The sequence below is a fragment of the Hydractinia symbiolongicarpus genome, chromosome 6 (assembly GCF_029227915.1).
Source record: "Hydractinia symbiolongicarpus strain clone_291-10 chromosome 6, HSymV2.1, whole genome shotgun sequence".
NCBI classification, from domain to species: Eukaryota; Metazoa; Cnidaria; class Hydrozoa; order Anthoathecata; family Hydractiniidae; genus Hydractinia; species Hydractinia symbiolongicarpus.
In genome coordinates this window covers 13,161,979-13,182,923 of record NC_079880.1, presented here as the reverse complement: position 1 = coordinate 13,182,923, position 20,945 = coordinate 13,161,979, and the positions used below count along the sequence as shown (strand labels likewise).

The 20,945-nt window shown below is 35.6% G+C and overlaps 1 protein-coding gene across 1 annotated transcript; it reads right to left on the bottom strand.

Moving 5' to 3' along the window:
• Positions 1-326: 326 nt before the first annotated feature.
• LOC130647070 (uncharacterized) lies at positions 327-10,469 on the bottom strand. The gene is made up of 4 exons (XM_057452794.1): positions 6,502-10,469; positions 4,965-5,308; positions 4,654-4,788; positions 327-4,432 (listed from the first exon to the last, which is right to left on the bottom strand). The coding sequence occupies exon 1, from the start codon at positions 10,466-10,468 to the stop codon at positions 7,535-7,537; it is 2,934 nt and encodes a 977-aa protein (XP_057308777.1). The 5' UTR covers position 10,469; the 3' UTR covers positions 327-4,432; positions 4,654-4,788; positions 4,965-5,308; positions 6,502-7,534.
• Positions 10,470-20,945: the final 10,476 nt, after the last annotated feature.

The following is a 20,945-nucleotide window of genomic DNA, read 5'->3' as shown; positions in this document are numbered from 1 at the left end:
TCTGATAAAAATACTAAGTTTCCCGCGATTCGCTACCGATTGTGAAATATCTGCTGTCTGATTCGTTCATCTTTATTTCTTTGGTCGTAAATATCATAATGGCTGTCAGTGAAATTTTTAAGATCGGGTGCTTTGACTTTTGAACAAGTTTTGTTTATGTGTTGAAGATTCTGGGATGGGGCTCAATTCTTTTAAAGAAAAGTGCAAAAAATAATTGGGTAGGAAGTTTTTCAGCATATTGTTTTACGTGAATGAGAACTTGCTTTAGTATTTGCAAAGCAAGAAATAAGTAGCTAGCGATCATTTGATATACCAAAGTGATAAATGACAAATCAACTACTCGATTTTGCAATCTCACTACGTCGTTGTGCCAGGACAAATATGTAATATTTTTAGATTTATTGTATAAGGTACCAAAGAAGTCAAAATGTCAGGGTTAAAGAAGCTTCTGCAGCTAGCCCAGACTGATATTTTGAGTTTTTAGTGTCCCTCGGTAAAAATTGTTTAACTTAGAAGAGGAGGTGTCTCCATGTAAAGAAATACCGAAAATAAAACGTATATATATTTCGCTGACCATACATATTACGAGTTGTAATGAATAACAATACAAAAGTGATTAAGAAAGCGAGATAAAATCGCTCAAAATCAGAACCAGACCTTCATGACGTCGAGTGCAAAATATGTTTTGGTTGGTAAAATATACTCACCACTATCCAATGAACAGAGATGTCAAGTAAGTATGCCAAAATAATGTTTTTTTTCAACAATGTGGCTATAAAAGTAACCATTTTTTATGTTGTTTCAATTTTTCTTCGTCCTTTTTCTGCATGGGACAGACTCGTCACAAATCCCTTTTCCAGCATTACCAATGGCATGAATTTTAGAACCTCTTGATATCTAATTGTGTTTTCGGTGTATGCAAAGTCTTGTGTTGAATGGTTCTATTTCTATAATTATGTAATTGTAAAATGCATAGCTATCTAACTAGGTAGATGTGATAACAAGACTACGACATGAAACATTATTTGGTACATAGATAAAATAAAAGCACAGCCAAGCAATTTTGACTTTTTTTTGCTAGCTAGCTCTTATATATACTGTGTATTTCAGTTTGTCTGTGCATTGCATTCGCCATGCTGAGAAGTTACAAAAATTCAATAATAACGAAATTCTGTCATGTAATACATACCTATAAATTAGGCTGACCAACCGGTAATGGATCTTTTGATAATCTTTCAGTGAGCACATATGGAGCTCCCTGACGAATGAGATAACTGCACCAGTTCACTGATGGAATAAGTTGAAATTTTTATTCCTTCATAGGTTTGGTAGGATAAAACTTGTTTCATTTTCTTTTTTGGGGGAGTGTACCAAGACAATTTTGATTCATTAAAGCCAACCAATGATATGTTCATGGTTACTTTTCGTGGCATAGTCTTCCACTGCAGATTTTTGGTTGTTTTGAGTGCCAACGACGAAGATGTTGCTGTAATTTGGCAATTTTTTTTATTTGGAACTCGTACGTCACACTAAAATTTTAGACGAGGTGTCTGTAATTTATGAATTACAGTTTTAGGGGAAGTCCGGTAAATTTTCAAAATTTTTAAAAATCACAATATTACATGTCTGTATAATAGCCAAAAAAAATTTTAAGCTAAAAGGTTCTAAAAGTCATAAAAAAAGCAATTTTGCCTCATATCATTTCTTCTTCACTTCATGATATATTTCTGCAACGTGCGCGTTACTTTCTTGCAGTAGTAAACTTATCTTGAAGTAGTTATGTCATCTTCCTCTTCTGATGTAAGCGATGTTGAATTTAATGAAGATAAAGAATTTGGTTTATCTCCCTTCATGTTCGAACCGGACGGAGTCAAAGTGAAGTGGCTGCTCCTTTAGAAGCTTTGGAAAACAACGTTGGTGCTAAAAACTGCAGTGTTGAAGCTAGAAATCGTGTTGGAAATGTTGAGTGGTGCCAGTGGAAAAAGTGTAAAACTATGGTCACTGAAACAATAAGTTTATGTTGTCGTGATAATAATGATATTCCGGATGGTCATGTTCAAGGTTTCTGTTGATTAAAATATCTTCTTATCGTGTATTTTACTTCCTTGTTTGCTACATAATCACTTTCTGTTCTGTCATAACAAAGTTTTAGAAAGCTAAACGTTGTTTATTTACACACGGGCGTACGCCTTTTTAAAGATCTTTTTTCTTTTTTTGCTTAGGTCATACGTGTGTTACAAATTCGGATGATGGTTTGTTTGCCGGAACCCGTGTTACGGACAGCAGTAGGTGCTATTCACAACATGAGAGGGATTCGTCATGATTTTTGCAACAGATCCTATCGGTTTGCTGCTTATAAACAATATATATGGTGGGTGTATGGAAGACTGGGCATAGGTTATCGAAAGCCTATACCATCATGTGTTGTGTGGGTAATCCGTAATGAATACCGCAGCCTGATGGGGTATACGTGTCATACACAGAATCAGGAATGGATTTGGACAATTAAAATTTATAAGAACATGTATAATTGTAAAGATCATGAATGAAATTTTTACAATATATGTTTTTAAAATATAACAAATGTCCCCCGGAATTTTAAAATAAGCGTTTCTTGATGTAATGCTAAATATCATTTATAAACCAGGGGGTTACTTTTAGATAAGTCTTGAACGCATATTCGAGACAACAACTTCCTTCCCAGGGTTTATTTTTAATGCAAAATTTCTGGGTGTTTAAGGCAAATTAAAAAATATAGGAGCTTTGATTTTTTGAACCAAATCAAACACTTCCTTTATCAAGTCCTCTTGGTATTCCTTTTCTTTCGGATCCATTACTTTTTTTGCCACCCACTCCTTCGTAATTTTGGTGAACGAAACTTTGAACTTCTACCTCCCATGGGATGTAGTGGCTTGTTTTCGTTCTACACCCGAGTTGTGGTCAAGCACAGCTAGTTGCGTCCTAGCAACCATCCCAGCGTACGAGAATGCTAAGCGTTTGGGACAGTACTATTCAACAGGGAATGGTAAACCTCGAGCTGTCCAGTGTGCTTGAAATCAGCTACGTATTTTAAATCGTTTAGTAGCTGTTTCTCATTAACAATTTTCTCCAGGGCGATGTAAGCAGGGTTTTCTTCGGTTAACCACTTCTTCTGAGCTTGTTGTAGCAGGGTAAGTTCTTCATGAGCACACTTATGATATGTTGTTCTTGTTTTTTGTTTTTTTGTTGCCATATTTTTATTGTCCAGAGGGTTGCTTTTTCAATTAACTTGGTTGTACAGACCATCCTTGTAAAAGGGAGATCTTGCTTTGCATAGAGATTTTAAGAGGGTTTAACCTCTACCACTTAAAATAAGAGTCATTAGACTAGTCTAATCACTACAGCTTGCTGTTTTGTAATCCCATAATCATAGCGTATTATTTACCCAATAATGTACCCCACGGATATGATAGAGTAAACTCTGCCACTTTTCCTTCAATAATATTGGATCTCCTTCGCAAAGAAGTCGTTTATGATAGACTTCATCAAGTCATTCAAGTCACGACATCTCTTCACAGCGACTCTCCAATGAAATTGACACCTTCAAGCGCAACTAACAAGTGTGGCTTCCTGATAATGCGTAAAAATGCTATTTATGGCTGGGAATAAAAATCTTCGCTGAAGTTCATGGAACTGCGACCTACTTATAAAGTTAACATTGGCAGTTTCAAATGCTTCTTTCACACCTTGTAATGTTAACCCGTTGAACAATATTCCAGCAGACTTACCGTTCCTTCCGCAATTCGAATTAAGTAAGGTTGTGATCTCCAAGTCACTTCGAGGTTACCGGCGCAAACCAATTTCATAATAAGCATACTACCCTTAGTTATATGTTTTTTGATAGTAGCTTTCTCACTGCATTCAAAGCAGAATTTGAAGAGCGACTTAAGCATTTGAAAGTAGACTAGAAACATTGTTGAAGGTGCAATCGACTGCGTACCTTCCCTAACATCGACATCTTGCTCATTAACATCACTATCAGCCGTATCGGCACTACTATCGACCGTATCAACATAGCTACTGACATTGAAAGATGCATCTGGATCAGCGCGATCTTCTACTTCACTTACGCAAAATGAAGAGCAATCTCCAATTACATCTCCTTTTTTCGCAATAAGGTTGACTGTGGAAACGCTAGCATGTTGAGTTAATATAACAGTTTGCGTGTTCGTCGAAGACAAAGTTGGACTCATTTGAGTAGACATTGATTTGCATAACACAGCAGGAACCATAGTGCTCTTTGTTTGCAATGGTGTAGCACAGCTAATGTCTTTGTTAATCATGACGACATCAACAGTTTGCGTATAGCATCCTTAAAATGGGACTCGGCTTCTAGGGAAGGTGCTTCCGGGCCACCTGAGTTTTCTTCTGCCGTACAAGCTTCATCCACAATCTAAAGTTATGAACACATTAAGATATTTTTTATTCCTTACAAGAACAAATATTTTTTCCAACTCCAAGATTTTTAAATCTGATCATTTTTTGGAAGAGCACATAAAAAAGACAATCAAGGCTGAAAAAGTGTTAAAAAAAAGAACAACCAAGGTAAAATTTAGATGTTCTTATAAAAAACCTGTACAAATATGTTTAACCATGATTGGCCTGCTGGGTTACCTGGCGTTTTGTTTTTCTTTCGTTTCTTGCGATGGATGCAGAACGCTTTGCAGGTAGCGGTTTTGAGAATGAAAATACCGATAGAATAGCGTTTGGTAATAATTTAAACTTTCTCACAGAGACACAGAGCTCCGCCTAAATATTAAAATTTAATAATGTATTTTTACCCCCTGGTTATTCATGGACAAAAAGATCAAAAGACAGGTGTTCAGAAAATTATTAAAAGGTGATTAAAGTTTCGCAACAAGCTTATTTACAAAAGAAATAATGTGAAAAGAAGTCAAGAAAAATTTAGGAAGTGCAAGAAATACCTTGAGATCGCGTTGAAAACATTCGGACGTGAAATGCATACCACAAAGAACGAAATTCGCGTCTGCTGGATATGGTGGATCTCGCTTCATAGCTGCTAGCCATTTCTTACGACGTTGTTTATTTTCTTTTTCGGTGGGAACGTTATGCCACACTTTTACATCAGCTACCGATTTTTTGGTGAAAGAGTTACCACAATTAAAAGCACCACAAGCAACCATGATAACAGTAAAATCAATGGTATATTTATGACTTGTTTAAATTGTTGTAATTGACAAATGAAGTATTCCGGCCTGCAGAAAGCTGTTGTCATAAAATACGTCATGATAAACATAGGAGCCCAGACCTTGATGATAACAACAAAAAGATGGCGTCGTTTGAAAAAAACATGTTTGTTTTGGGATGTATGAATGTTTCCAGGAAAATTTCTTTTTCCTTTCCCACAAAACTTAGTGTTTAGGTAAATTATTCTTTAAAGAACTAAAACCTTTAATTACGAATCTGAGACTTATTGACCTGCTGAAATTTTGTAACTTTTCTTAACTATTATGGGGGCTTCTTATAAAAAAATTCTTAAAAATATTTATATTTGCCGGTGGCAGGGGCGGATCCAGAGTTTTTCCAGACTTCGTCAAAATATTGCTTGCCCCCCCCCCAACCCCCAAAGTGGGGTCTGGGCTAAAGCTCCAGAAGCTTTCGCTAATTCGAACTTTGCGGGTTACAAAAATCGCCAAAAATTGTCTTTTGATTCATCTAGTTATCATTAAAATTGACGATAAGTTATTAGAAAATCTCCTAAGAACAATTTTTATAAGAAACAGCTCTCGGTCTTACACGTTTTCTTATAAGAAACCTAAGCATTTGGTTTGGTCTAGAGTTTCCTAAAATTTCCATAATTTGAGCCTGAAATGTTTCTTAATTTTCCATATTTGAGCCTGAAAAGTTTCTTAAAAATGTAGAACTTACACTGTTTATTGATCAAAAACTACAACAACACAGGTTAAGAGGGATTAACTACAGTGAGACAATTGTAAATGTATTTCAATATTTATAAACTCTTGCTGTTTCTGCCAATATCAGCTTGACTAGGTGAATCAATGATTACACAAAGCGCAATTTTTATTTAAACAATCATCAACCATAGTGCTCCTAGTGTAGTCTTAAAAGTCTACGTAAAGAAGAAAAGGAACGTTAAGTGGCTATAATTCTTAATGCTACTTTGATGTTTTCAAAGCCATCAAATTTGACAGCTTTAAAACGCTTTTAAATCTGCTTTAACTGTCATGTTACAAACAATATTGGGCAAGGTAAATCTGAATAAACTTTTTTAGATATATATAAAAATATTTTCCCTTTGGTTTCTAAAAGCAAAATGAAAACAAGGATGCTTGGAATAAAAAGAAAGATGCGAGAGAAGTTATATGGGTGTCAAGATTCTCAAAACATTAACCAAAGAATTATCACCTACCAATAACAATGATGCTAAACTGTATAGATAATCTCCTAATGGATTGAATGTAAAAATAATATATTTTTTACCTTTCCACTCAATAACTTTGTTTCCTATTAGCCATTAGTGTTGCGGTGGAATAAATTGACTTGATAATTTTCGTTTCGTATGCTTCTTCTACGTAAATTCTTCTTTGTTACAACTTCAATTCTATACTCCGTTAAATTTCATTCTGTTTACAAGCAAATTCAGCTCCTATTTATACTTCTTCGAAATTGCTGAATCCTCAAGAAATTTTGCTTATCTCATATAAACAAGTCATGATGACTTTATTTAGCATAAATACAATATATCATAACAAAAGAAAGAACTATGTTCGATTGTTCGAGAAAATTATTGCGTGAAAAGTCACACGTCTTGTTAAATATTCGTGAATCTAGAACGTTCACGACATTCCCACCAAGAGTGAATGTCCGTTAAATACTGTCCGAAAATTCTGTCTCTAGCCTGTATTGCTGCTTTTCTTGGCGTACGTTTAAATGTATTGATTTCTTCTAGATTTTTTATTGTTCGTTTCATCAGATTTCTCGACTGTTTCGTTTTTCGTTTCTGTCTCTTCGTTGTTGCATTCGAGGGGGTACAGTAAGTTTAAAGGTCGAGTGATAATGTTTTAATTCGGTAATAATATTCTTGCGGCTCTGATGTTTCCGTCACTATTCGGAATCAGCTCTGTGATCTTTGCAATCTTCCATGATCCTCTTGGTAAATCTTCCTTGATCTGTACAACACTTCCAACGTTTGGTTCGTCGTATGATTTGATTCGTCGAGCCTTCAGGTTGATCTGTGATCTTTCTCGTAAATTCAATAGATAGTCGTTTCTCCATGTTTTCCAGAAGGATTCAAGAATGTTCTGTCCTTTCTTCCATGTATTCAAAAGTATATCTTTCGATGTAATATTTTCTTGGTAGTCAAGATCTTCGATCTCCTCTTCTGTTCCTAACTGAGGAGTTCCTGTTTTCGTGTTGGGCGATAAGAAGTGTGCAGGTGTAATTGTTGTCCCATCGTTTAATTCTTCTCCGATGTATACTAACGGTCTTGAATTGAGTACAGCTTCGGTTTCAGTTAGAAATGTTGTAATTGTATCATAGTTAAACATTTCTTTCTTATTGACTTTCTCAATGCCATTTTGCAGCTTCCGACCAATCGCTCGTAAAATCCTCCCATCCACGGTGATAATTCTACAATAAAATTCCACTTGATTCTTTGTTCAGCGACGTAGGATTGTACTGTTGGATCTTGAATAACCTTCTCCCATACGATATCTGCGGTTGACTTGGCTAGTTTGAATTGAGAGGCGTTGTCTAGAATGATCTCTTTAGGTGTTCCACGTCTGGCGATGAATCTTCTAAACGCTTGTATAAATTCTTCTGCAGAAAGATCGTCCACCATTTCGAAATGGATGGCTTTCACAGCGACGCACGTGAATAAACATACCCATAATTTCTTCTTCTCTTTAGCGTGATACTGCTTGATAAAAAGTGGTCCAAAATAATCTAATCCGGTATTTTCGAAAGGTAATGATCGGGTTACTTTATTTGTCGGCCATGGTGTCATCGGTGGCATCTTGAAAGGTCCTCCTTGGTACTTGCGGCAAACTTTACATCTTCTTAGGATAAACTTGACTTTGGCACGGCCTTTTGATATCCAAAATCTATTTCTCAGGTGAGCAAGTGTATGATTGACTCCTGCATGAAATAGCTTGAGGTGGTATGACGTAATCAGGAGATAAACGAATGCTTCTCTTCTCGGTAACAGTATTGGGGTTATTGTCTCTTCTGGTAACATAGTATGCTTGAATTTTTCATAACATCTAACAATACCATCTTGATCGGTTTTTGGATTCAGTTGATTTTGTATTGCCTTCTTGTTCAATGAAATTCCTTCATTCTTGTTTTCTGGAAAATGTTTCCTTTGTACGTACTTAATCAAAATCAGTTGGGCTGCTTCAATTTCTTCGGCATTTATTGTTCCTTCTAGTACTTTAATTTTCTTCAGTTTCTTTATGAAGCGATGAACGTATGCGGTAACTCTTAGAAGTTTTGATAGAGATGAATACCTGGTTTTGTCTATTCCTAAGGGTGATGTGACTACAGATGTTTCATATAGTATACTCGGTCCCTTGATTTCAGATTGGATATCTTGTATGACTTCTTGATCGATTGTCGGCATATTCCATGTAGGCCATGCATCACTATTTTCCTTGAGCCAATTTGGTCCGTTCCACCATAGTTGACTTCCTTTGAGCTCATTACTGGTCACTTCTCTACTTGGCATGTCTGCTGGATTGTCTGTGGTATTGACGTATCTAAATTCCAGGTCTTTGGTGTTGATGATTTCTGTGATTCTGTTCTGCATGAAGACGGATAACGGCTTCTTGCTCTTTATCCAATGAAGACAACATTGTGAATCGGTCCATAGAATCTTTTTGCTGTTTGTGATTCCAAGTTCCTTCGATACAAAATTTAAACTTCTAACGCCAATAAGCACTGCCAAAAGCTTCAGTCGTGGTATTGACATGTTTTTGCGTGGTGCGACTCTTGACTTCGAGAATACCAAATTTACTTGAGTCTTCTCACCATCTGTTGTTTTCAGGTATATTGCTGTCGCGTAGGCATCCTTTAACGCATCACAGAAGCACATCAGTTGTTTATCTTTACTTCCAATCCATCTTTGGATTTTGATCTCGGACAATTCTTTTAGATCGGACTTTATACGGTTCCATTCGTCGATGTCGTTTTTCTCTAACTCATCATCCCAATTTTTATCTTGATCCCAAAGTTTCTGTAGGAAAAGTCGCATCTTTATTGTTGATGGTGAAAGATATCCGAGCGGGTCAAACAGTGACGCAATCGTTGTAAGGACTTGTCGTTTTGTGGTTGCTGGTGATAGGTTCTTGAATTTTTCAGTCGATATCATCAATTGATCATTCTCTGTATTCCACTGAAGTCCAAGCACTTTGATCATTGTTCCTTCTAGTCGATCATTTTCGGGAAAAGCGTTGTTAACTGTTGTTGAGTTTGACTTCCAATCTCTGATGTTCATTCCAATTGCTTTGAAACTTTCTTTAGAGTTTTCATATAAATTGATTGCATCTTCATTGCTGTTAGTTCCAGTCACTAGATTGTCTACATACATGTCTTTGCTGATGTTTGATACTTCTGATACTTCTTCTTCTGTTACTTCTGCATCTGATGTTTCTTCCAAGTGATGTTCTATCGTTGCTCCAAGTAGAAAAGGGCTTGAGATGGTACCAAAGGGAACTCTTGAAAATCTGAAGGTTTGTAGGTTGTCCGGTGAAGGTGGAGTGTTGATGTCTTTTAAACAAACGAATCTCGTTACGTCTCTCTCTTTAGGTTGTAAAGAAACTTGTAAAAACGCTTTCTCTATGTCTGCAACTAATCCAATCTTCTTCGTACGGAATCGTATCAGCAATCCACAAAGGTCTTCTAGGATGACAGGCCCGCGATGTAGACATTCGTTTAAGCTTAAGTTTGGGTTCTTTGTCTTTGCTGAAGCATCATAAACGATTCGAACTTTCGTTGTATTCTTCTCAGGTGTGATGACTGCATGATGCTGTATGTAGTGTATCCTCTCTCCTCTTTCACTATTGTCCTCTAGTGTCTCGATCATTCCTTTTTGCAACTGGTCTTTAATGATGGCGTCGTATTTTCGTAGCAGCTCGGGGTTCTCTGATAATCTCTTATATAACGATTTCAATCTTCCAATACATAGTTCATAATTTTCTGGTAGTGCAATGTTTTCCTTTCTCCATGGCCACGCCACTTCGTATCTTTCTCCGTCTCTCTTTACAGTGTTTTTAAAAGGATTCATAACTTCTTCATCGTCGGAATTCTTATTTTCAAGTGAGTTTATTCTAATAGTTTTCAATTTCCAAAGGCCTGCAATGTCAGGTAATACTGCTAACGAATCATCTACCTTTGTTGTTTGATGTGTTGTGGGAAGAATGATACCTTGTGAATAAGACATAATAAACATCGAATTTTCTTTGCTGTTCGTATCTACTTTTAGGGTCCTTCCTGAAACAATCCATCCAAATTTGGATTTGACAACATAAAGTCCTTCTTGAATCTTCACTTTGTCAGCAGATATGATGTCGTGATAATAATCTCCTCCGATCAGTAGTCCAATCGACGCTGATTCAACTCGTTTTGGTAGAGTGTCTGCAAGTTTGAACTTCCTTTGAATTTCAAATTGGTGCTTCAACGGTATTGGTACTCTGTGAATGTTTCCACTGATTGTTGGTACTACGTTTGCTTTGATTTTGAATGAATTTCCTTCCTTTGACTTCAGTAATAATGTTACAATTGGAGCATCAATATTTCTTGGTTTGCTTGACCCGAATGTGAATACAGAAATGTTGCTTCTTCCTTCTTTTCGGAGTCCGAGGCTGCTTGCTAATGTCCATCAGGTGCTAATGTCCATCAGGTGAGTGTAGTGTGAGTCTATCATTAACTGTTCGTTGCCAAATCTCTCTTTCAGTATATTTACAGCTACTTCGTAGTTTGCATTCGTGAGTTCAAGTCCTGCTATTGACTTCAAAGCTGCATTCTCTAGTTCTGCTCGTAGATAATTGAATTTGTCTATTGGCTGCAGTGATGGGTTTTTGTGAATTGTGGCTTCAAATGTGTCCCAAAACTCTTGCCATCTTAAGATTTGTCCTCCAAATTTCTTTAACTCCAGTTTGGGTAAGCGAATTGTACCTGTGCGATGATTGGTGTCATTCTTGGTAGATGTTGCTTGCGATGATTTCAAATTCTCTATCTCTTTCTGAAGGCTGATTTTTGATGATTCTGATTCAATTTCTGTTCTTTTGAGTTCTGCTTTTATCTTTTCTGTATGTACCTTTGACTCGGTTTCTATCTTCATTTTTTCCAGTTTGACTTTTTCTAGTTGTATTCGCTCTTCCATTTGCAACTTTAATTTTGTTTTCTCGATATCAGCGTTGATTTCCATTTGCTTTTCTTTTTCTTTAAGTTCCATTTCCATTCTTCTCTCCATTTCTTTCTCGTATTCTCTTTGTTTGATTTCCATTTCTTGCTTTTCTTTGTGGCTTAATAGTAATGCATCTAGTTCTGCTATCTTGTCTTCAGCGTCTGATTGCGTTTCCTCGCATTCTTCAGTCGTAAATTCGGTTTCTTGATTTTCTATCTCCTTTAGTTGTTCATTCAATTTTTCCATCGATCTCTCAAGTTTTACTTTCAATATCGTCGCTTGATCATAAAATGTTTGCTCATTTTTCTCAGCTTCTAAGAATTCTTTGGTTTCTTTAATGTTCTCTTTAATCCTATTGTTTATTCCGTCGATCTTTTGTTTCGTAACTCGTACCATTGTGTTTGCTGTTATCTGATCTTCTTGCTTGATCTTTCCAGAGGTTGCTTTTATGATTTGTTTACAATTTTTCTCTCTTTGCTGTAAACAAAATGTCTCTTGTGATGAATGAATTAAATTCTCCTTAATGTTCAATGATCGCTTGTTTACTTGTCTCTTTAAAGTAAATTCTCTCTTCAAATTCTTCTTTGCTTGGTCTTCTCTGAATCTTCTTTTATTTCTTCTTTCAAGCCAATATATAAAACTACCCTCTGCTACCAAATGTTGCGGTGGAATAAATTGACTTGATAATTTTCGTTTTGTATGCTTCTTCTACTTAAATTCTTCTTTGTTACAACTTCAATTCTATACTCCGTTAAATTTCATTCTGTTTACAAGCAAATTCAGCTCCTATTTATACTTCTTCGAAATTGCTGAATCCTCAAGAAATTTTGCTTATCTCATATAAACAAGTCATGATGACTTAGCATTATTTAGCATAAATACAATATATCATAACAAAAGAAAGAACTATGTTCGATTGTTCGAGAAAATTATTGCGTGAAAAGTCACACGTCTTGTTAAATATTCGTGAATCTAGAACGTTCACGACAATTAGAAGAGTTGTTTATTTAAATCATCCACCTTATTTATTCAAATGTTCAGTTTTTAGTTGAGAAAGAACTCCTCCGCAATGACGAAAAATCTGTTCTATGATCTAATACAAAAAACAAATAGCCAACTAGCTATAGCTAATAGCTCAACAACTACCTTTTCGTAGCTAATACTGAAAACCTTCAAAATAAGTTCAGGTGTTTTGGGGAGTAGAAAACATACTTTTCGCCTCAAAGCAATCATTCCTTTTATCTGCACACCTCGCCTTATGGAATGTATATAGCTAGCTATCTCCACCTGAATTTAACCCACCAAGGGGTAAGTATCTCCAAAAAAATAAGTCCCAGAATGAACACTTTCTAAAAGTTCTTTTTCCTTTTTACGAAAAGATTCAACATAAGCACACTTAGGCCATGTAAGTGCGAACGAATGCAAGCCAAAAGGCTTGAGTCAGGTGATAAGTAACCATACAGTACGGAACCTAAATCTTCTACACACTACAGGCTACATAGTGTTGGAAAACGCATAGAGTTTAAAAATTACATTACGATTTTGACGTCACATGCCTCTAAAGTGAGATGGGGAGGGTTGCAGGCCATAGATATTTGTTTTTTGACTGACTGACTGACTGATTAGTTAAGACGAATCGGTCGAAGTCTGTAAGCTATAATTTGCAATCCTCTCAGTCTATATGATAGCGACGTCACAGTTTGACATCAACATCACCATAGGCGAAATGAAAAGGGGTTGTAAACAGTGACTTTCTGGCACAAAAAAATTGGAATCCCAACGGATTTTTTAACGCGTTTGTAACACCCTTAACGTAATCCCCAGGACGTCAACATCTTTCGCTTGCCTTACATTTTTTGTCAAATTAATACTTGGTCAGGCAACTTATCTGACTAACCCTGGATCCTGCGCCTGAGTGGGTATTTAAATTTTAAAAAGTACTGAATATTGTAAGATATTGTATTGGTTTTATAAATTTTACTAAGATTCCAAGGAACTAAGGCACAAAGAATTTCGGAAAAATCACTATTGCAATGGCAGCTTGAAATTCTTATAGATATATGTTTCATTTTAATATTAAACCTTCTGCTCACTATAAAAATTTTGTTTTGACAGTTGAGAATTAACCTACGAAGGAAAATTGATCCACTGAAAATTGGATAGCTCAGTACAGATGATCTAGTCTAGCAACACTTGAATAGGCTAATTTAAGTTGGCAAGCAAATATTTTTTGCAAACATTGTTTTTTTTTAATTTTGCATAAAATGTGTTTGTGAATGATTTAAATATAGAGCTTTACTACAAAAGTATTTTTAACTTAATAAAGAAATTGGTGTTTCTTCTATACTAAAAACACTATAGTAGAGACTATAGTGTTTTTTAATAGTTTTTGCATTTATTTTACCTGGATTTCAAAATAATTAGGAAGAGGTACTTTTGAGAATGAATTAAAAAAAGTACTCTTTTAGTCATATTTTTGTGAACTTATTGACATGCATCATGTTGAAATTTAGTCTCATTGATTGACACATCCATACAATTAATAGTTTAATCAATATTTTAAACCCATTTTGCAATCAGAAACGATTATTTAAAGAACAGTATTGACAACTCACTTTGCATCAATGCAGCACTGGCTTCTTGACCTATTGACGAAGATAAAATGTTAAAAATATAAAAACACTTTAATTTCATTTTATCAAGATGCTGATGAGTAAAGTTCACTGGAGTACATCAAATTTTTAAAAAATGGTACAAGACTATTTCAACATTTTTGAAATAGTCGTGACTCTAAGTAAAGGCGCATTTAAAATTGACTATCAAATGTATATTTTAAATTGATGTATTGACTGTTATATTTACATGTAAAGCTTAATCAACTTCCAAATCACAGCTTTAGGAATCAACTGGTTTATCTTGTTCAGCAAAGAGGAAAAATTAAGTTTTCACTCGTCGTTCGGTTAAGGTGATAAAGAGATTTATACTTTCTGAACTAAATAAAATGATTGCATAATAGAGGCACAGAAGGGTTATTAAATATATAATCAGTCGTTACTAAATTTACAACCCTGCAATGTGGGCATAATGAACACAAATGTAACTGAAAAATTAGTAAATAAATTACTATCAGGGCAATCAGTAGCCAGTGCATAAAATTCTCCATCTAATGATATCTTTCCACCATATGAAGTCATTTTTACAGCACTTGGGCAATCAATGTGCAGGTTCTATCTGCATTGCGATGTAGTTACTCCTATTCTTTTTTTCTCTTTTTCCACAGATACAGTTGACTGCCGGAAAACACTGGTTGTCACTGGAAAAAAACTAGTGACTGACAAAAGACCACTGGCAGTAAGAAAGACCACAGATCGTTGAGGCTTTTTTGTTGTTCGTGACTGAAGAGTGTGTGTTGTTTATTTGTTATGATAGGTCTTTCGTTGCAATCTTAAAACGATTCAAAACTTCCAAACAAAGGAATATAGCAGATTTCAGAGCATACAAGTTTACTTGGTGATTAAGTGTTTTACTTGTTTAAGTTGGAGATGATATGTAATTGTTTTCTAGGTTGCGGCCGCTGTTCCTTTCAAAGTGGCGGTTTCTTGGTCAGCCCAAGCATTACGATATGATTTCTGAAGTGTTTATGTCTAAGGTCAGAAATCTTTTCTGTTTCCAGGATTGCGGCATTTTATTCTTAGCAACCTCTCTAAGGATTGGGTTCCAAGTGTACCTTTTTAAGCCCTGGGGTCTGTGTCGATAGATAAAAGCAACAATAATTTAATTCATAACAGACTAATCTTTTTCCAACGTTTAACATAAGTTATTGGTTTTGGCAGATGGTGTCAATAAATGTGGTTTGTGTTTTGCCCCAGAGGGGTGAACTCGAGTTAACAAATTAACACATTATGTTCATGTGCATCAATGCAAAAGAAATTCACAAGAAACACAACTCTGTTTAGTCTTGAAGCATTGATATTTAATTAAGTCTTGTATGTAAAAGGTTGAAGAGGAATATTATTTTAAAAGCCCCATCTCTCCTATTCTCTTTTCCTGTTTCTTACACCGATCCAGATGACTGCTAGGAAAAACTGGTTGACACTGGGAAAGACTAGTGACTGTGGGAAAGACCACTGACGGTGGGAAAGACCATAGATTGTGAAGTCTTTTTGTTTTTGGTGACTGAAGATTGTGTGTTCTTCATTGGTTAAGATGGGTCTTCAATTGCAATCTTGAGACGATTGATAACTCCTTCCAAAGAATAGAGCGTGGCAGATTTCGAAGCATAAAAGTTGACTGGGTGGTGAAGTGAATTACTAGTTTAAGTTCGAGACGATATGCAATGGTTTTCTGGGTTGCCGCCGCTGGGTTCCAAGTCTACCTTTCTAAGGGGCGGTTTCTTGGTCAGTCCAAGCATTACGATACGATTTCTCAAGTGTTCATGTCTAAGGTCAGAAAGCTTTTTTGTTTCCAGGTTTGCTGCTTTTCATTCTTTGCCACAACCTTTCTAAGGGCTGGGTTCCAAGTCTACCTTTCTTAGCCCTGGGCTCTGTGTCAGTAGGTAAAAGCAACAACGATGCGAATTGTAGTTGTCGACTCTTCTTTTTCAAACGTTTAACAAAAGTTATTGGTTTTGGCGGATGGTGTCAATGAATGTGGCTGGTTTTGCTTACGGGTATATAATAATAATGGATATACTTTAGAATTGCACTGCTAAAAAATCTTAAGAACTGAAATAAAAGGCTTATCAAATTATTTTGACATGCTCTTTTTCATCATGTTGAAATATTATGATTCTGTTAATGTAATTAATCAATTAATTATGCACATAACTAACTAGAAAAATTACTTCTTCTCTTCGGCAGTAAATGACAATATCAATTGTTAAAAAAATGTAGCAGAACCTTTTAATACATCATTTAAAAGGCCTAATACTTAAAAATATCTAAACAAAATACAAAAAAAGCTAAATTATGCATATTTAAAATCATATTAGATTTTTGGGAAATGTGAAAAAATTGAATGATCCATAAACATAAAAACCTATGTTGCATGCAAAAAAGGTAGGGGATAAGAAAGTTAGGGGATATGCTTTCTAGTGATAGGAAGAAACCCTGAAAATTTCAAAAAACAATCATCAAACCTTTCAGATTTAGATTTCTGCGGAAACTGAAAAAATGTGTAAACTCAGCTAAAAAACTTTAACTTTTTTTAAAGAAATGAGCGATAAAGTTTTACATCCAGGAGTCTAAACACACTACAGATTGTCAATGAAAGAAAATAAAAACCACAATTTTAATAGGATTTCTTTTCCTGTCCTTTATTTTTGTCTGTCTACTTTTTTTTATTCACTGGAGGTCTTTGCGCCTTCGTTTTACAGCTAGCGTTGCCTTGTGTAACTTGACTTGTTTAAAGCGCTTCATTATGTTTTCAGTTGATTTCTGTTGTACTTCACTGATACTTAGTCCAATCAAGTTCATTAGTTTGTAAATGCCCTCCTTTCCATGATTGTACTCTAGTACAGCACTGGAAACACTGATTATCATAGTATTTTTTTATTATTTTTTTTCACAACGTATACACGTTTTGGACATTTTGTCAAATCATACCATTAAGCGACTTGTATACATTTTTGGTTTTTCGTTTTTCGATCATAATCGATCAAACAACTGCTTGATTTCTGGCTCATCCTTAATGTTCGTTGGTAAATTTAATTTCAATTCAGATTTCTTGATGACATTCCCCGGACACCATTTATGTCGTTGTTCAGCAGGCGTTATATCTGAACAATAAAACATAATAGCTTCAACATTCTTTTTCATCTGGTAGATATTGTTTTTGTTTTGCCTGATAGCTATTCCATAACAGATTTTTATATAATTTATGGATGCATCGATTAGTTTTTCCTTTCTAAACATTAGTTCTTCAGCGATCTTTGGGTAACTCCTTTCTATTTTTTCGTAAGTTACTAACCAACTCGTTGCTGTATATGGCAGATGCACTCACCTTTAGCCACAACAACACCTCCTGCACATAACTAGTGGCAAAAAATATAATCGCAAACTTACTGCAAACTGTGCCACAAGTTAGCGTATAGGCGACTTTCAATGTTTACGTTTCAATAGGATTCTCCCGCATGTGCAGGCTTAGGCAAAGACCGTCAATAAAATATGTTCTATTTACATTTTATTTTAAGAGCAGTCGATACCTTGCCCGCCGATTTGCGTAAGGGTCTAAACACTACGGTGGCATGCTAAAAGTCCTCTATAGCTGACAGGTAGTTTTTTTCAAATCGTGAGACCAAGAGAAGAAAATCTGAGGTTCACAGTCAGATCTGTAAACCAACTCAGCAAATTTTGTTTTTCGCAAGCTTGAATAGGTGCACAGTCTTTATCTTGCATCTATAAAATAAAAGCGTCACTTAAAAAATGGCTACCTCAGGCATTTTTAAACATTAACTTGGAGATATTACAAACAGCAAAATACATGAAATATATGAAAATCTCAAATATTTTTAACAAATTATACACAATGCATATTTGCAAAATATTGATTCTTAAAGTGTTTTACGTTCTTTACTTAGATGATGAAGAATGTGACTTGTTTTACTCCCATTTTGTAACCTGATGCTTTGTATCAATTTCCTGTATTTACATTATTTATCATTAAGCAATCTTTTGAGTGAGTGGCTGCTCAAACGCACCGTAGTAACCAATCTTCATTGTTGTCTGGCTACTACAAACATTTATATTCCACTAATGTATGAAGAATGGGGGAGAATACAGAAGTTCTCTAGTGGCTTCTTATTCTTTGGAGAGAAACCTCCTTTTTTAATTAACATCTCTGTCTTAAAAGGCTAGTTATGTCTGCATTGCGATGTAGACTTTTTGTTTTTGGTGACTGTAGAGTGCGTTTTCTTCTATGATTAGGATGGGTCTTTCGTTGCAATTCCGAGACGATTGATAACTCCTTCTGAAAAATGGAGAGTGGTGAATTTCGAATGATGAAAGTTGACTGAGTGGTGAAGTGAATTCCTTGCTTAAGTTAAAGATAATATGTAATGGGTTTCTGAGTTTTCACCGCTACGTTCCAAATCTACCTTTCTAAGGGGCGGTTTCTTGGTCAGTTCAAGCATTACGATACGATTTCTCAATTGTTTATGTCGAAGGTCAGAAAGCTTTTATGTTTCCAAGTTTGCTGCTTTTTATTCTTTGTCACAACCCTTCTAAGAGCTGGGTGCCAAGCCTACCTCTGTTAGCCTTGGGCTCCGTGTCAGTATGAAAAGCAACAACGATACCATATGTAGTTGTCGACTCTTTTTCAATATATAAAAAAAGTTATTGGTTTTGACGGATGGTGTTAGTGAATGCGCCTGGTGTCTTGCAGGAGGCAGGAAATGCTTACTCAAGGGCCAGCACCCAAGCATAAGTGAATTTTACCGATCTTCGTGTTTCCACATTTATATGTGTCTGCAACAGGCAGATCTGAATGTGCTTCTTATAACATAATGTGAGTGAAAGTATAGGTAAGTGTAAAGTAAGTGTCTTTTTGGGACTTTTTTTGTTTTTGCCATTGTGATTCTATATTGTGACATGGTCCCTTTTACCACGTGCTTGTCGAGAAATATCATCACGGTTGTAAAAGATATCGATGGCATTAAATGCGTTTTGGTTTAGGATAATTTTAGGTTTAGTCACAGATTCTATTAAACCAGAAATCTGTGCAAGTCTCCTAACCACAGCTTTTCTCTTTGATGGACTGTTGGAAAGTTCTATAGACTCCTTCCACCAGCTTTCCCAAGATCTTGATTAGAACCAAATCCTTCTGGATTTTTATCTGATTCAGCAATTTTGACTTTGGCTCTTTACTTTTGCACTCTTTCTCTATAGAGCATCCTATGATGGGCCAATTTAACTCCTGACAATCTTTTACTCTTCATTCTAACCCTTTCCTGTCGTTTCCTCAGCTTATCCTTTCCCTTTATTACGTCAAACTTTCCATTCTCTTTAAGTCTCTTCCTGTACTTTCTCATATGTGTTTGTGGAGTTGTTGGTTCACATTTTTTGTGCTGCTGTTCTCCATTGTACTAAACTCACTTAATTCCTCTTTTATAGTTTTTTTCCAGTCCCATGAGTATATGCCCACTCTATTTTCATTAAAATATCTGCAACTTTCTTTTCATATAATTCCTATTTGGGAATAAGTTGATGAGATTATCTAAAATTAAATCTCCATTGGGATTCAAATGATGGAGTAGTTATGCTTGTCACATGGGCATCCCCATTTGGGAAAAACCTAGTGAGAAAATCCCCATTTCGGATTTAACTGATTGGAATAAATGGGTGTGTAGTCCCACTCTGTTTCTATCATGATACCTGTAGCTTTCATTTCTTATTTCCATTTTGGGATAAGTTGGTTGAAAAATCTAAAATTAAATTTTAATTTGGACTTATTGATAGGATGTGACTATCTTTGTAACGACAGAGCAGTGGTCCCTTGCAAACAAAGCTTGCTTAATGGTGTACAACCTTACATCCTTTTCCTTGAAGAGCTTAGGTAAATTGCAGTCAGCAGTTTGACTATTCTTATTTTTTTTTGGTAGTCTTGTCTTTGGAGAGTGACGACTCTAGTTATTACCCCAGTCAAAATAAAACCGAGAAACAAAAAAACACGCCAGCAAGGGGGTTTGACTGTGCTAGGTCCTATCTATAGAGAATGACGACTCCACTCATTACCCCAGTCAAATAGGAAATAGAAAAACAGGATAAAAATAAAAATTATGTCAGCAAGGGGGTTTGACTGCACTGGTCTTATCTATGGAGAGTGACGACTCCACTTCTTACCCCAGTCACACAAGGTTGTACAGAGTAGGGCAGATGAAAAGTTATGGATGAAAGAAATGTCTAGTTCCTGCTGAAGACTGTTCGCAGACCTCTTTTGAGGTAACTCAGCTAGACATTTGGTGTACCTTGGTTCAGGAATATGAGTTGAAACCCTTGCACCTTTTACAGAAGTCCTGTCCTAATATCTCTGTCTGTCTGTTTGTTAAATTCTTGTGCCAATTATCTCGTTAGAAAAAGGAAGAATTGTGTTCCTTTATATGAGCATATTCTTTAGAGAAGCAAAACCTCTAGAATTTGAATTTTAAGATTTAACTGGTCGAGTGTATCATTGTGCGTGCACTTTGTAATTTGTATTCTTTATTTCTAAGTATATTTAGACCAACATTATAATAGTATATGTGGAATGTTTTTAGGAAAAGGAAGATGTTAAGGCTAAAAAAATATACCAATGTATCTAGTGTGTTTTCAAATTAATGCATTGTCCGTTGTAATGTCCATTGTTTTTTTTTCTGGCAAGTAAAAGAAGTAGCAAGTTGCACCGCTGAACTACATTTTTTTCAATTTTGTAACGGACATTACATGTAAAAAGGTGCTAAGATACCAAAAACAGTTTTCCACTTTAAAAGTTAACTTTCGTCTTTGAAAAATTAGTTTCTTAAGAAAGATATTTTAAAAGGACGGGA

Bases quoted from the DNA above. Each gene is read 5' to 3' on its own strand.
- LOC130647070 (XM_057452794.1), bottom strand. From the start codon at position 10,468: ATGTTTATTATGTCTTATTCACAAGGTATCATTCTTCCCACAACACAT.